This window comes from Aspergillus japonicus (genome assembly GCF_003184785.1).
Source record: "Aspergillus japonicus CBS 114.51 unplaced genomic scaffold BO86scaffold_30, whole genome shotgun sequence".
Lineage (NCBI taxonomy): Eukaryota > Fungi > Ascomycota > Eurotiomycetes > Eurotiales > Aspergillaceae > Aspergillus > Aspergillus japonicus.
In genome coordinates this window covers 217,570-231,101 of record NW_020291667.1, presented here as the reverse complement: position 1 = coordinate 231,101, position 13,532 = coordinate 217,570, and the positions used below count along the sequence as shown (strand labels likewise).

The 13,532-nt window shown below is 55.5% G+C and overlaps 9 protein-coding genes across 9 annotated transcripts in view; 5 read left to right on the top strand and 4 right to left on the bottom strand.

Annotated features, from left to right (window-relative positions):
* Nucleotides 1–98: 98 nt before the first annotated feature.
* Nucleotides 99–724, bottom strand: BO86DRAFT_389941 (uncharacterized protein). Its single transcript, XM_025672264.1, has 2 exons — nucleotides 433–724; nucleotides 99–376 (listed from the first exon to the last, which is right to left on the bottom strand). Exons 1-2 carry the CDS (start codon nucleotides 469–471, stop codon nucleotides 197–199), a joined length of 219 nt encoding a protein of 72 aa, XP_025526872.1. The 5' UTR covers nucleotides 472–724; the 3' UTR covers nucleotides 99–196.
* On the top strand, nucleotides 555–2,827 carry BO86DRAFT_389940 (tRNA-splicing endonuclease subunit SEN54 family protein). The gene is made up of 3 exons (XM_025672263.1): nucleotides 555–989; nucleotides 1,060–1,868; nucleotides 1,932–2,827. The coding sequence occupies exons 1-3, from the start codon at nucleotides 874–876 to the stop codon at nucleotides 2,387–2,389; spliced, it is 1,383 nt and encodes a 460-aa protein (XP_025526871.1). The 5' UTR covers nucleotides 555–873; the 3' UTR covers nucleotides 2,390–2,827.
* On the bottom strand, nucleotides 2,697–3,569 carry BO86DRAFT_389939 (elongin C). Its single transcript, XM_025672262.1, has 3 exons — nucleotides 3,261–3,569; nucleotides 2,929–3,179; nucleotides 2,697–2,870 (listed from the first exon to the last, which is right to left on the bottom strand). Exons 1-2 carry the CDS (start codon nucleotides 3,391–3,393, stop codon nucleotides 2,992–2,994), a joined length of 321 nt encoding a protein of 106 aa, XP_025526870.1. The 5' UTR covers nucleotides 3,394–3,569; the 3' UTR covers nucleotides 2,697–2,870; nucleotides 2,929–2,991.
* Nucleotides 3,570–3,862: 293 nt separating this feature from the next.
* BO86DRAFT_118927 (SDR family NAD(P)-dependent oxidoreductase) lies at nucleotides 3,863–5,453 on the top strand. Its single transcript, XM_025665992.1, has 3 exons — nucleotides 3,863–4,406; nucleotides 4,522–4,975; nucleotides 5,139–5,453. The coding sequence occupies exons 1-3, from the start codon at nucleotides 3,957–3,959 to the stop codon at nucleotides 5,294–5,296; spliced, it is 1,062 nt and encodes a 353-aa protein (XP_025526869.1). The 5' UTR covers nucleotides 3,863–3,956; the 3' UTR covers nucleotides 5,297–5,453.
* A 70-nt stretch (nucleotides 5,454–5,523) lies between these two features.
* Nucleotides 5,524–7,972, bottom strand: BO86DRAFT_118912 (E1 ubiquitin-activating protein ubaB). Its single transcript, XM_025665991.1, has 6 exons — nucleotides 7,778–7,972; nucleotides 7,511–7,681; nucleotides 7,163–7,399; nucleotides 6,985–7,109; nucleotides 6,859–6,923; nucleotides 5,524–6,811 (listed from the first exon to the last, which is right to left on the bottom strand). The coding sequence occupies exons 1-6, from the start codon at nucleotides 7,835–7,837 to the stop codon at nucleotides 5,610–5,612; spliced, it is 1,860 nt and encodes a 619-aa protein (XP_025526868.1). The 5' UTR covers nucleotides 7,838–7,972; the 3' UTR covers nucleotides 5,524–5,609.
* Nucleotides 7,778–8,817, top strand: BO86DRAFT_118905 (uncharacterized protein). The gene has a single exon (XM_025665990.1). The coding sequence runs from the start codon at nucleotides 8,108–8,110 to the stop codon at nucleotides 8,681–8,683; it is 576 nt and encodes a 191-aa protein (XP_025526867.1). The 5' UTR covers nucleotides 7,778–8,107; the 3' UTR covers nucleotides 8,684–8,817.
* Nucleotides 8,818–9,295: 478 nt separating this feature from the next.
* On the top strand, nucleotides 9,296–11,302 carry BO86DRAFT_389936 (queuosine 5'-phosphate N-glycosylase/hydrolase). Its single transcript, XM_025672261.1, has 4 exons — nucleotides 9,296–10,104; nucleotides 10,160–10,314; nucleotides 10,386–10,617; nucleotides 10,683–11,302. Exons 1-4 carry the CDS (start codon nucleotides 9,690–9,692, stop codon nucleotides 11,150–11,152), a joined length of 1,272 nt encoding a protein of 423 aa, XP_025526866.1. The 5' UTR covers nucleotides 9,296–9,689; the 3' UTR covers nucleotides 11,153–11,302.
* Nucleotides 11,303–11,491: 189 nt separating this feature from the next.
* On the bottom strand, nucleotides 11,492–13,021 carry BO86DRAFT_419669 (uncharacterized protein; the record flags this gene model as incomplete). The annotated part of the gene is made up of 2 exons (XM_025675137.1): nucleotides 11,492–12,776; nucleotides 12,837–13,021. The coding sequence occupies 2 exons, from the start codon at nucleotides 13,019–13,021 to the stop codon at nucleotides 11,492–11,494; spliced, it is 1,470 nt and encodes a 489-aa protein (XP_025526865.1).
* A 285-nt stretch (nucleotides 13,022–13,306) lies between these two features.
* The window catches only part of cyp5 (putative peptidyl-prolyl cis-trans isomerase), a 1,171-nt gene continuing 945 nt past the window's right edge, over nucleotides 13,307–13,532 (top strand). Inside the window, exons 1-2 of the mRNA XM_025665989.1 lie at nucleotides 13,307–13,381; nucleotides 13,441–13,506. Coding sequence (XP_025526864.1) covers nucleotides 13,370–13,381; nucleotides 13,441–13,506 — 78 coding nt within the window. The 5' untranslated portion in view covers nucleotides 13,307–13,369. The remainder of the gene's footprint in view (nucleotides 13,382–13,440; nucleotides 13,507–13,532) is intronic.

Genomic DNA, 13,532 nt, shown 5'->3' with positions numbered 1-13,532 from the left:
TATAATATGTAAGATGTATCCGAAGTGGCCTGCTAATGTCCTAAGAAACAACATATGCGATCGCAGTGCACTGCATTCATACAAGTCAACTCTTGAGGCGCTGTTACTCGAACCATGTCAAATCATGAAGACGCTGGCGCTAATTTCCCCGAGAAAGTAAAATAAACAGAACAATCTGCCACGCGGCCACAGTCAATCACTCTCCCAGCGATAAGAAGCCCATCGCGAGGTTCAACATCTCAGGATCCAGCGAGGTCGATTGCCGCGCTTTCTCCTCCATTTCCCGCAGGCAGTCTCTGAGGATGTTGAGGACATTCTGGAACTGGGGGGATGAGGCACCGAACGTGTTGAGTGCATTGTTGAGGTTTACAGAAATCTAAGCTTCAAGTCAGACTTCACCAATATTCCAGAGGCATCAGCGTGCAATCTCACCTGGGCGATAAGTTCATTGTAGTCTACCGACTCTTCCATGGCTGGTTGCCTTTGTTCTCTCCTGCGCCTCCCCGCGATGTCCGAGTCTGATGAGCTTCGGGCAGCAGGGTTGGACTTGAGGTTGGAAATAATACGCAGCGACAGCTGTTGAAAAGTGCCGATATTCTTCCCAAGCGGCCAGTCACGTTGGGGAACTCTTGTCACTTGTTCCAGTTGCTACCTGGTAATTTGGAGACGCATGCCTGATATCCACCGCAACTCGAGTCCCGCGGGCAGAATTTCTTATCGACAAGGCCCGCATCCCGTATCAATCGGTCGACCCGCCCGCCTGCATTTCTCTTTCTTTTGAGTTCCACCCCCAGCAAGCCCCAGCAAGCTCTAAGCTCCCCCTCTACAACTGCCCTGGCGCATGTACTTGCGTAATTGGTCGCTGCAACCATAATGGCCGACACCGATGAAGCGGCGATCCACATGCCGTCGCAGGATGCGTCGGCGCATATCGAAGTCGACCTGTCCGACGAGACGCAGGACTTTCGCATGCTGAGCAATATCTCCTTGTGAGCTTTCCTATCTGCTGTCACCGGGGCTACGTCCCCAGCTCTACTAGAGACTAACTAACAAATACAGTCTGACAGATGGCACTCAAGCGAGCATCCCCAAGCGCGGTGAGAAGGACTTCGAACCGAACCCGACGCTGTACCAGGCCGACATCCTCTCCGCCTCCCGCCAGGCGATGCACAACGCCCTCGCCTACCCCCGCGTCCACCACCCGAAAAACCAGATCATCGGCGTCTACGCGCCGAATGGGCCAGCGCCTCCGACCCAACATACCTCGAATCTCGAATCGATAGCGGAGGGGTCTCCTCTGCCGGATGCGGAAGTACCGAGCACGACGGCGGCGACCACGACGACGGCGGTAGGCAACGTCCATCCCGACGCCTGCGTATACATCGCGAACCCCAAGTCCAATCTTTTCAAGACCATCGGCCAGGCGGACCGGTGGAACCGCATCTGGCTTCTTCCGGAGGAAGCGTTGTTTATGCTGGAGAGAGGGAGTCTGAATATCCATTGGCCGCGTTCGGAGGTTGGGTATGATGAGGATGAGGAGGAGGATGAGAACAATATCGAGGACTCAGAGATTCCGATGAGCTTGCAGGCTGCCTATGCGGCCTTTGCATCGAGAGGCGGGCTGAACAGCGAGCGGTTCTCGGTGTATACCGGGCTGAGACGGTTGGGCTACACGATCACGCGGGCTCCGGGCTGGAACGATGATGGGGAGGATGCGACAGGCATCGAGGACTCGGGGTTGGAGGATGGAAGGAAGCAAGGTGCTGGATTAGCCGGGATCTATTCGAGGTTCATGAAGTGGCTCTGCCCGCCGAGTACCAACACGGCATTAGGGCCCGTGGCGGGAGTCGGATTCCACCGCAGCTACGGTCAGTGTCGCTTGCCCGCGACTACGACATTCTCTCCTCTGTTGCTAACCTATACCCGTACAGATGATATCTACAGCAAACTCTCAATCATCCCCTGGTACGACCCGATGGCTGTTCCCCAAGCGGCCCGATCCCCCGCACAAGCGCCCTACCGAGTCGTCTTCCATGTGTACAAACCATCCACCCCATTCAAGAAGTCTGCGCCGCCGCCGCCGGACTTCCGGATCGCTGTGGTCAACGCGCGCGCACACACCTCCGTTCCGACTCTGTCCCAGTTGGGGGCTCTGCTCGAGAGCACACCCCTGGAACCCCCAACGAGCGAGAAGATGAGCCGGCAGCTGTACATGCGGCTGCGCCACGGATACCGGAACGTGATCCTCGCTGTGGTGGATGAGGGTGTCGTGAGTTATCTACGGATCTCGGAGGCGGCGTTCGGGAAGGAGAAGCTCTACAAGCAGAAGGCGTTGGCGAACAAGACGCAATACCGGCCGAAGCCGAAGCCGAAGCCGAAAGGGCGATGAGCGCGGCACGGGCGTAGGTGATTCGAATGACGCTTATCGCGGCCGACTCGCTACCGGCATATGTCTCCCCTTTCTTTTGGAGGAATACTCCGGAGAAAGCCCTGCGATCCACAATGAAACGGATGAGGGCTGAATAGAGGGGATAGGAGATTGAATCTGCCATCATCTTTAGGGCATCCGTCTATAGGTGTGGGAAGAGCGGATGCAGATGCTCAGATGGCTTGGCCGGTAGCTCACGGGGAGGGTTGGGAATGGGCGAAGGACAGAGTGAGATGAGAATGGCACCGAATATGCCTGTGGAGATGTGCCTTGGTATATCTATATTGCCCTCAAAAACGCCACTCTATTGTATCCGTCCACCCAGCAAAAACATAACCCCGACTCCAACATAGGTACAAACAAGATTCAAAAAGTCTGGATCGTCTTCACGTAAATCGTCAATCGGAAAGAAGGGAAAAGAAAAAGTTTGTAAAATCGAAACCTATTCATAGTCAGAACGAACAGGCAGGAATCAAATTAAATGCTCAAGCGGAACTTACCACCCTCTCAACGCCACCACAAAAGCCCACAGCAGCAGCAGTTCACACCCTAAGGGATCGGAATCAAACATCCAGATAATCCGCCGCCATCAACAACTCCAGACACAGCTCGGGCGGGATCTCCATGTCCGGGACGTTGGTCTGGTTCTTATTCTTCTCATTGTAGCACAGGTACTCGCAGACCTTCTCGAGCACCTCGCCGCTGATGTTCTCGAGCACGCAGCGGCCGGTCAGGGCCTCGGAGAACTTGCCTAGATTCGGGGCGGGGTCCTTGTTAGTGGCCGGCAGTCCCTGGAGCATGGCGGGCGGCAGCGGGGGCGCGTGGGACCTACTCAGCGGGTCGAACATCATGGACAGCGTCTTGGAGATGCACGCCGTGGAGCGCGCGAGGACGAACTCGAAGCCGTCGCCGGAGACGAGGGTTACGTAGTCTTGGTCTTCGGTTTGTTGGTCGGGGGTGGTCATTGTGGGTGTGGGTGTGGTTGTTTGGAAGTGGGGTGAGGATGAGGATGAGGATTGGAGGTGGTGGTGTCTGAGGTGAGGAGGCTGGGTTATATACTCGTGGATATCGGTTGCATTGCAGACGTCGCGGTAGAAGTGGCTTTGTTCGGGTGGCTCGCAAGTGTGAGCGCAGGTGAAAGTCTCCGCGGACTGGACTGGCGTCAGTGGGTCCCCCGCCCTTGGCTTTATCGGCTGCGCCGCGGAGCGCTGCCGAGCGGGAGTACTTCGACACACTTCGGGGCTTTGTCTCTTTCAATTGCGCGGAGATTGTCGCATAGTTCTAGTCACTGGACGTTTCTTTCAGTACGCTTGATCGTATTGATCTATACTCCTATCTGACCTGGAGCTTGACATCTCATTCAATTTCAAGTCTATTTGGCAAGTCTACACTCGTCCAAAGACTAAAGTCTTAGACCCATGCTAATCATCCCATAGTACACAACTCTACCTCACCCATCAAGCTTCAGCAGCATTGCAGCATTGGGGAACTGAACCAACACCAATAGAACTGAATCAAGAAAAGAACCATGCCTCCAAATCACACACTGCGCCTCAGCGCAGCATCCCGCCCCCTCTCCCAGTCAATCGCACCATCAACCCATCCCACCCCCAAGACCCGACCCTACACCACCTCCAGCACCCCCCCCCAGTACCCACCCTCCAACCGCCTCAAAGGCCGCTCCTGCATGATCACAGGCGGCACCTCCGGAATCGGCTACGCCATCGCCGCCCGCTTCCTCCAAGAAGGCATCGACCAGGTGATTCTCGTCGGACGATCCCACACGCGTCTCGTCAGCGCAGCAACGACGCTCTCCTCCGGTACCGCCGCGGAGGCTTCAGCCCTACCACAAACCTCATCATCCCCCGAAACAGCCGCCGCGCAACACACCCTCCTCCCCTTCTCCCAAACCATCAGCCTCCTCGTCGGCGACGTCGCCGAAGCAGGCAGCTGGAGCCGCGAGTTGGAGCAAGTCATGGTAAGCTTACCCCAGCCCAGTCCAGCCCAGTCCAGCCCAGTCCAGCCCCGTCCTCCCATGCCCCCAAGTCAGTCTCCTCCCCACAAGAAACCAACCTAACAGAGAACGGGGGCAGCAAACAACAAACCCCACCCACCTCATCAACGCAGCCGGCCTCTCCATCTCCTCGGTGCTAACCAAATCCTCCCCGGAGGACATCGCCCGCATCCTGGACACGAACCTGCAAGGCGCGATCCTCACGACGCGCGCGTTCCTGCGCGCCGCGATGCGGAATCATGTGCGGAGCAAACGGGCCCCTGCTGCCCCTGCCCCTGGCTCCAAGGGAGTCGGGGATGGTGAGAATCCCGGGGCAAACCAGCCACCACCACCACCCTCGAAATGCATCATCAACATCGCCTCGCTGCTGGCGCATAAAGGTGGCACCGGGGCGGTGACGTACGCGGCGTCCAAGGCCGGGATCCTGGGGTTGACGCGGTCCGTGGCGGTGGAGGCCGGGGCGGCGATGCGCGACGTAAGGGTGCGGTCGAATGCGATTGTGCCGGGGTATGTGGAGACGCCCATGATTGAGGGTGAGTTCATTTCTTGCTTTTTCTTTTTTTTTTTTTTTTTTTTTTTTGCGCGTCAATCCGGGTTGGGGTGGGATTGGGGGAATATGAGAAAGAAGAGGGGGATGGGGGAGGGGGTTTGGACGAGGGCTGGGAAACAAACAGGCTAATTGTTCGCTTTTTGCAGACTTCAGCGAGGGAGAAACCGCCCGGCTCAAGCAGAGTATCCCGCTGGGACGGTTTGGGCTGCCGCATGAGGTCGCTGATGCGGCGGTGTTTCTGGCGCAGAATGAGTATGCCAATAACTGTGTCTTGAACTTGGATGGGGGGTTGAGTGCTGTTTGAGTCCTGTCGGGGGTGGAGGACGCGGTGTATGATATGGGGTTGTAAGATACTGGGCTACTTCTCGGTGGTTTGCACCTATTACTCTTGAATTAGCTCCATGGAGAGCTCCCTGTCTACAAAACAAACGGATCGGCACCCCCATGATTCAAGTCATTTAGTAATCAAGGTGGAAATACTTGTACATGCAGCAAAGGGGAACACGATCTGCCCGTTGAGCGCCAATAGTCTAGATTAAGTGGAAACATGTAACCGTGCGATGGGAGATGGCAAACAAGTAGCAGCATGTGCAATTCCTTCGTCGGATCTGGTATCATCAATCATCATCAATCAGAATGGCACCGCCTGTTGCTTCGTCCAGAACGATGGGATTGGCCCCGTCCCCGTTCGCTTCAGACACGCCGGCAACCCGTTTGGCGCGGTCGTCTCCGTTGCTCAGTCCGGCTTCATCCGCGCTGCGCTTGAGCTTGGCGGCTGCTGGATCCGACGACGTGCCGTTGACCTGCGCAGGGGCCGCGGGGGTCGGTGTCTTGGGTTTGCGCGGAATCTCGGGGACGGCATCGATAGAAATTGGTCTCTCGGCCGCGGCCCCGTTCTGATCGGGAGGCTCGGCTGCTAGCACGAAGAGCTGGAGGTTGACGCGCGGCTCGTCTTCGTCGTCGATGACGGTGATGAAGCTCTCGTTCTTTACACCTAAGTCCAACAACTTCTTCGGCAGGTTGTCCTCCAGATCGGGGTCGTAGATGATGCCCGATTCCGTGGTCAGGGAAAACTCCTCGCCGTATCCCAACTGCAACCGGAGAATCTGTTCGACTAGATCGTTGACAGTCGCACGCTCGGGATCGATCTTGAGCCGCGCATGCGCGGCGGAGCAGACCGGACAATTCGGATTGGGAGGTTGAAGCGAATCAGAGTTGATTGCGCGTGCGCCCGAACGCTCGAGGAAGACCATCTTTGTTTGATTGTAATCTCCTTTCATCACCTTGAAGGCTTCCAGCACACACAATCCAGCGGTCATGGCGTTGGTCGTGGCGATTGCGGGGATAATATTTCCGGCCATCTGCTTGGTGTCGAATTTCGACTTGGGGTCGATCTTGAAGATCGTCGCCCGAAGATTAGCCGCCGCTGTCACGAAGTCCAATGTATCAACGTCGTCTTTATCAAACACAAGGATTGGCTTGACGTCGCTATTCGTGGTGTCTTGCAATGTCTTTAGGCGTTTGCTCAAACGGTCCAAACTGTCCTTGAAGACCACAAAATCTTCAGCTGTAGACCAGACTTTCTGATCATTGCATGATATCGTAATCGCAACGTCGGCCGACTCCTCGGTCAATTTCTCGAAATTCAGAGCTTCCGGAGGGCTGCGCGTTTTCCACATATCTTCCATCCCACGCAGCCGCTCGATATCCTCATTGAAAACCTTGTCAAAGACTTTCTTGGCGAACTCATCCGATCCCATCGATTGGCGGATCTCCTTGAGAGCCTGTGCTTCCTTGCGAAGGTTTTCGATTTCCGCAGCTGTCACCAGTCAGAAGAGCCCAAAGTATGGTCCGGGCAGCACTCACAATTCTCGGCATCCTCTGAATGATCAAATTCGCTGGAGTCTTCATCACTGGTACCGAACAGCTCACTTGAGAATGTCAGTCCCTGGCTGGAGACCATGTCTTCCGATGAGGAGAGCGGGAACTTACGGGAACAGATAGCTCTTCGCCCAGACGATGCAGTGAATCGGCTGACTGGGGGTGCTGCGGATGGTACACACAGGAAACGACTTCGGGACCTCTTTCGAAGTGCAGTCGTAGCACTCAGTCAGTCCCTACCGGCCATCAGTATCATGCGCAAACCGCAGGTAACCATAAATAACCCCACCTTCTTAATAACCTGCACTTGGCCGTTGAATCCGGTTGTCCCACTCTCGATCAAAGGTACATTTGCTGCCAGACACATGCGATTCACATGACGACGAGCCTCGAGGTTATCCAGCGCGTTGAAGACGATGTCGAAAGTGGCAAACCAGTCCACATTGAATTGGCTATCTTTGATATTCGCATGGTAGGCTTCAAGCTTCGCGTTCGGTTGAAACTTGTGTGCGACCTCCTTGGCGACCTATATGCGGCAGCAGTGTTGGTTAGGCATGTGTGACAAGGGAGATCAAGGCGGAATTGGCGACGGCCGGGCCGCGCGGGGAGTTGGCATTCAAGGCGTGGAGTGACGCACCAGTGCTTTGGATTTCTTGATGTGTTCGAAGCGGAAAAGGAACTGACGGTTCAGGTTGCTTAGATCAATCGTGTCGAGATCGATGATGTGGATTTCACCAAAGCCGGAGAGGAGGAGGTTCTTGAGCAGCTCGCAGCCGATGCCACCAGCGCCGACGAGGAGTACACGCGACTATGCCATTCCGGGTTGTATTAGCAATTGTGATGGACAGATAGGAGCCAATTCAAAACAAGGAATCACAAGTCAGCGAGATGCGATATTTAGTACCTCTTTAATTCGTCTGGCGAGGGTGCCCAGCGAGCGCTTGTGGTAAGTGTCGCGCGCCATGGCTGCGGATGCGGTTGCGGCGAACGGAGGAAGCCCGAGACAATTGGTGGTTACTCTCAGTATGGAAGGTTGGGAAGCATCGCCCGGTAAAGATGCAGTGGAGTGAGAGAACGACCAAAGGGAGGGCGTTGAGGCAGAGGTGAGGGGTTGAAAAGAAAAAGAACGGAGGGGGATGATGTGAAGGAAAAGAGTCGAGCCGGAAGCAGGTGAAGATGGAAGGTGAGAGAGAGTGTGTAAAGTGAAAGTGGAAGTGCAAGTGAAAGTGAGGTAATGACGGCAACTCTCCCCGTCCCTCAATTCCTTTCCATCCCTCCACTCTTCACTCTTCACTCCACTTCGAGCCTCCTTCTTTCATCACCCATCGCTTGGACAGCCTTGAAAATGAGAAGACTAAGAGAGAGAGATGAAAACACTTATTCAAGCAACCCGTCTCGTGCTTTGCCATCTATGGATTGCAATGAACCGTGCAGGCCGAGCAACCAAAGCCGGCGGTCCGTGACCCGATCGCATTTCCCTGTTTGTCGCACCGACACGAGGCTTGCTTGGTACTTTTGTTTCTTGATTGACTCCTCCAGGGATTGCTCGTTTGATAGCATCAAGCCTGTGGGTAAACAGAAAGTCAAGCCAATGCATGGCCCCGGCTGCATTGTGAGACCTCACATTCTATTTCCGAATCTAGGCCCATCCTGCATGAGGTCGGATAACCGGAGTATCTATGATGTTCAGAAGTACAGTACTCCGTACAGGCTACACTCTTCTGTCATTCACATCTGCACACGTTGGATGCAGCATTGCAAACCGGAACATCACATCCTGAATCTACCCTATTGGCTACTGCTTTCATGATGGTTTCGGTGGCAGCGCTACGAAGACCTAGAACACGCACCCTGTGAAGACATGTCTCGGCCCCAGAAGTTCTTTCGGCCACTGAGAGTAGTCCCCTGTGTTCCCGGTTTGACTGGTTCCGATTGGATCAAGTGTATACGCAAGTGTGGTTCGTGCTCTGAGCTCGGTTGACACAAGACCAGTCAGCTCTACGGTATGGTAGATCGAAAGATGCGCTGCTCCATGCCCGGGTCATACGACTAATGCTTGTCTATGCCTCTGTGAAACTATGTTTCGGTATAAGCTGGCTAGAGTTGATTTGCAGAAAGAGACGGATATCCTCAGGGTTGAGCTTCTTCAGATCAAGTCCCAGAGAGATGGCCTGAACGCAGTTCCGAAGTGCCCAGCTCTAGGCATGGCTTACTCACGTCACTACCAGCCCAGACTGTAGCTTTGGTTGCGTCTTAGCAGGCTATCTTTATCCTCGGACTAACAAACCATGTCAGCGCAGATAACCGAGGCACAAAAGATGACTCCTACAGATGCTTATATAATCGGATCTTATCGCCCCCCGAATTCCCGATAAGCGATAGGGATGGGGATATCACAAGAAAAAAAAAATAATCTCCACAACAGGGGCAGCCTGTTCACCGTTGGAGTTTGGCTCGGCAGGCATTGAAATTTTATGAGAAGATCCTTTGGTTCTTTGAACTCTCTGGGTCTGACCTCTGTGCTTCGTGACTCTCTTTGGACCGGCTCAGTTCCAGATCCTCACATCCTTTGGGTCAACCACAGACCGTCTATTGTCGGTGCCTGTCTTCCGCGGAGTCATCCTCTTCCTTCAGTTGTCAACCAATCTTTTGCTCCGCGACATTCGTTCTTCTCGACTGTTCTTTCTCAAAACTTCGGTGCCCTCCGAGACCTCACTGTCACATACAGAATCCCTTCCAGATCTCCCTCCAGACATTCCGTCGTTACCCCATCTCGATATCTTCACCACAACACCCGATCCAGCAACTCAGTCGCCATGTCCGACGACGAAGCCGATCCCGAGTTGGTTGCTCTTCTCCGCAAGACCCTCGGCCTGGGAGGCTCGCCCGATCCACGCACGGCCGAGACCAAGGTCCTGCAGAATGCGCAGTACATCTTCGACAATGCCATCGACGTGGCCTTAAATGCGGCCAAGACGAAAGAGGCCGCCGAGACCATCTGGCAAATGATGCAGAAGAAGGAATACTCCACGCAGACCTGGGCTGAGCATGAACTACACCCCAAAGCCAAGGACGAGCGCACCGTCGACTTCATCTTCACCATGGACCTTCTCAATTTCAGCTTCTGGTCGGAACTTCCGAGCGACAAGCGCTTTGCGATCGAGTACCGGGGCAAGAAGTGGACGGGATATTGGAGCTTGGTGGCGGCGCTACAACGGGCTCTGGATGAGGGTAGGTTCATGCGGCGGTCAACCTCATTGTTCTCCATATGCTGATGGTGTTGCAGATATCCCAATCACTACCCCTGAGTTCTGGGCAAACGAGGAGGAATGCACCGAGGAGGTCATCAAGCATGTGTTCCGGTCTGCCACTGAGGAAGAGATTCCGCTGCTTGAGGAGAGACTGCAGTGCTTGCGCGAGGCTGGCCGAGTGCTATGCAGGGTAAGTACACAACCTCATCTCCGAGCGGCACCTCCGTGCAGCAAGACTAACCTGCTTTATCTCTACTCCAGGAATACGAAGGCAGCTTCTTGAACTGCATCTATAGCGCCAATTATTCGGCCGCGGCCCTTGTGAACCTCGTGACAGAAAGCTTCGCCTGCTTCCGGGATGAGACCACGTTCAACGGCCGGAGAGTACGGATCTACAAACGGGCCCAGATTCTGGTTGCGGACTTGTGGGCTTGTTTCAACGGCGAGGGCTTCGGCGAGTTCCACGATATCGACACTATCACCATGTTCGCAGGTAAAATCCATCCCTCATAACTTACAGTGCCCATCCTCCGTCTGGTTTAACTAATACAACCTCAGACTACCGGATCCCTCAAATGCTCCACCAGCTCGGCTGTCTGATGTACTCACCACCCCTGGAATCCCACATCCGCGACCTGAAGCTCATCCCCAGCGGGTCGAACTGGGAGACCGAACTCCGCGGCACCAGCATCTGGTGTGTGGAGCTGATCAAGCGGGAGATCGAGCGCCGCCACCCGGAAGTGAAGACCAAGCCCATTCAACAATCCGAGCCGAAGCCACCCTCATCCGCCAACAGCTCCAAGCAAAGCACTAAGCAAAGCACGAAACCTGATGAGCATGAAGAGACACAACCACCACAAAGCTATTTCACCGAAACGGCCCCGAACGACGACGCCGTCCAAAGCAAGTCGGCGCGGGGCATCAACGCCATCCTGATCGATTTCTTCCTCTACGACACGATGAAGGAGTTGGAGAAGGACGGGCAAGAATCTATCCCGCACCACCGCACCCGGAGTATCTGGTACTGATACTTGAAGCCCGGGCTGTTTTGCTTTCTGTTGCGTGACTCCACATCTGTTGATAGATACACTATACCCACCTTTTTCTCATCGTTGTTGTCCGGTTCTTGCTGGAGTTTTGTCGCTTCTTGGATGAGGCATATAGACGTTATACAGAATACATTACACTACACTGATACCATGGCTTGCGGTCCGAGCTTGGTAACTATGGGTTGACTGGCGCTATAGGTCACTCAGTACAACATCTTCCAACATCATCTTCATTACCAAGGGGTATCATATTTCTCGCGTAGCTAATCATACACATACACACCCTCTAACCCCGTGTACTCCAAAGAAGATAACCCCCTACGCAGCCAAAGCAGCCCTCTCGATCTGGTCACATCTCGCCAGAATCCCCGCCTTCCAGACCAAATAATCCTCCCTGCGATCCTCGCTCAACCAATCCACGCGATCCTGCATCATCGTCCCCAACCCCGGCAGCAACCCGCGCCTCGTCTCGCGCCCCAACTGGAAGCGCTGCTTCTTGTGCCGCGGAGCACCACCACCACCACCATCCTCCTCGCCCCCATTCCCATAAGCCCCATTCTCCTCCTCGTCGTCGTCCAAAAACTCCGCATCGCCATCCACCTCCCCAGCCCTAGGGATATTCTCGAACCACTCCGTCCCCTGGGCCCACCCCTGCTCCATGACGAGGGCAATCCACTGATCCACATCCTCGCGATGCCGCCTCTCCGTGGCCGGCAGCCCCAAACTGACCAACGCCGTCTGCCGCATCTCCGTGAACGTCTTCTTATCCATGACCTTCGCATCCGGCCCCCCTCCTCCTTCTGTTTCTGGGGCGTCATCATCAGCCGGCTGGCGCCGCCTCGCCAGAACAAGGAAATAGACCGCGACGACCAGCGCGTCCACGAGCTCTTTGAACTCCTCCTCCGGCCCCTCGTCGGATGCGGTAGTCCGGGCGCTGAGCACGGGCTCCAGGAACTCGAGCATCTCGTCGTCGAGGTCCTCGTCGTGTTTCACGTGAGTCGTTGAGGCGGTCTTGGTCACGAAGAAGAGGATCGAGGAGACGCCAGCGAAGATGTGCGGGGGCAGGGTGCGTGAGATCGGGGGCCGCGACCACGTGCTCATACGCGGGGCCGGGGTGGAGAGGGTTTTGCACACCGTGCGGATCGAGGTCATTACCCAGTTCGGGGCGTCGGGGATTTTGGTGGTCGTGGATGTGGGATTGGGGGCATTGAGGCGGGGGCGGTTGGGGGTGCTGGGGTTGGTGTGCGTGGGTTTGAGGCGGGGGGTGCTGGTGCTGGTGCTGGTGCTGGTGCTGGTGCTGGTGCGGGTTGGGGTTTTGGTGGTGTCGTGCGGGAGGGAGCGTTTGAGGGGGCTGGATTTCGTGGGTGTGTTTTGCAGGGCTGCGGCGGTAGCTGTCGTCCGGGGGTCCTTGGACGGGGTCTGGGTGAGGCGGTTCGCTTTCGTCGGGGTGGACGAAGGGGTGGTGCGGCTGCGTGAGGGCGTGCCAGGGGCGGAAGAGCTGCCAGACAGGGAGCGGTCGAGGAAGGCGTAGAGTTTCTTGTAGGGTCGGGGTGGACACGGAGGGTGGCCGAGGAGGGGAGGGAGCTTGAGCGTGCGCGTGAGTCTGGAGGTAGCATGGTCAGTCTGAGCATGTCTCTGGGATATGAAACGGTGTAGTGGCTACCTCCGACAAGCGATCTCCGCGCAGGCATAGGGCCGCGCGATTTCTTCTTCGGGCTTCAGGCTCGAGGACAGGCTGCGCGACTGGGCGACGAGGGAGACGGCCAGGCTGAGGAGATCCGGGGGCAGGTCTTGAGCATGAGTGGGCAGGAGGGTTGCGAGCGCCTGCTCCACCGGTCTGTTGTTCATGATGTCTGTCGCAAGAGATGGAGAGAAAGCGGATGTCGAAGGGCGTCTAGCAAAGGGCAAGGCAGGATTTTCCGATGGCTGAGATATTATTGTGACGAGTATGTGATGTACCATTAGCAGCTCACAGCTAACTCTCAATAATCATCAACTTGCACGAAGTGCAGTGTATGAGCGTGGAACAAACAAAACTGGATGCGTTGGATCAACCATCAGGGCCGTCATGTGACCGATAACCACCCCCGATAGAGCTTCCTTCACATTGCACAGTGAACCTGCAGCTGTCTTTTCTACGCATAACGATACTCCCATTTACTCTCCTCCTCTCGGACAATAATCAATAATCACACCATGTCTGTCACAGTACGCGACCCTCACCCTCCACACTCCTCATTCCAGCGCAACGAACTAATAAACCCAAGCTTCACACCACCCATGGCGACCTAAAGGTCGAACTCTTCTGCGAAGCCGTCCCCAAAACCGCAGAGGTGCGTCTACCACCCCTCCCCTCCCC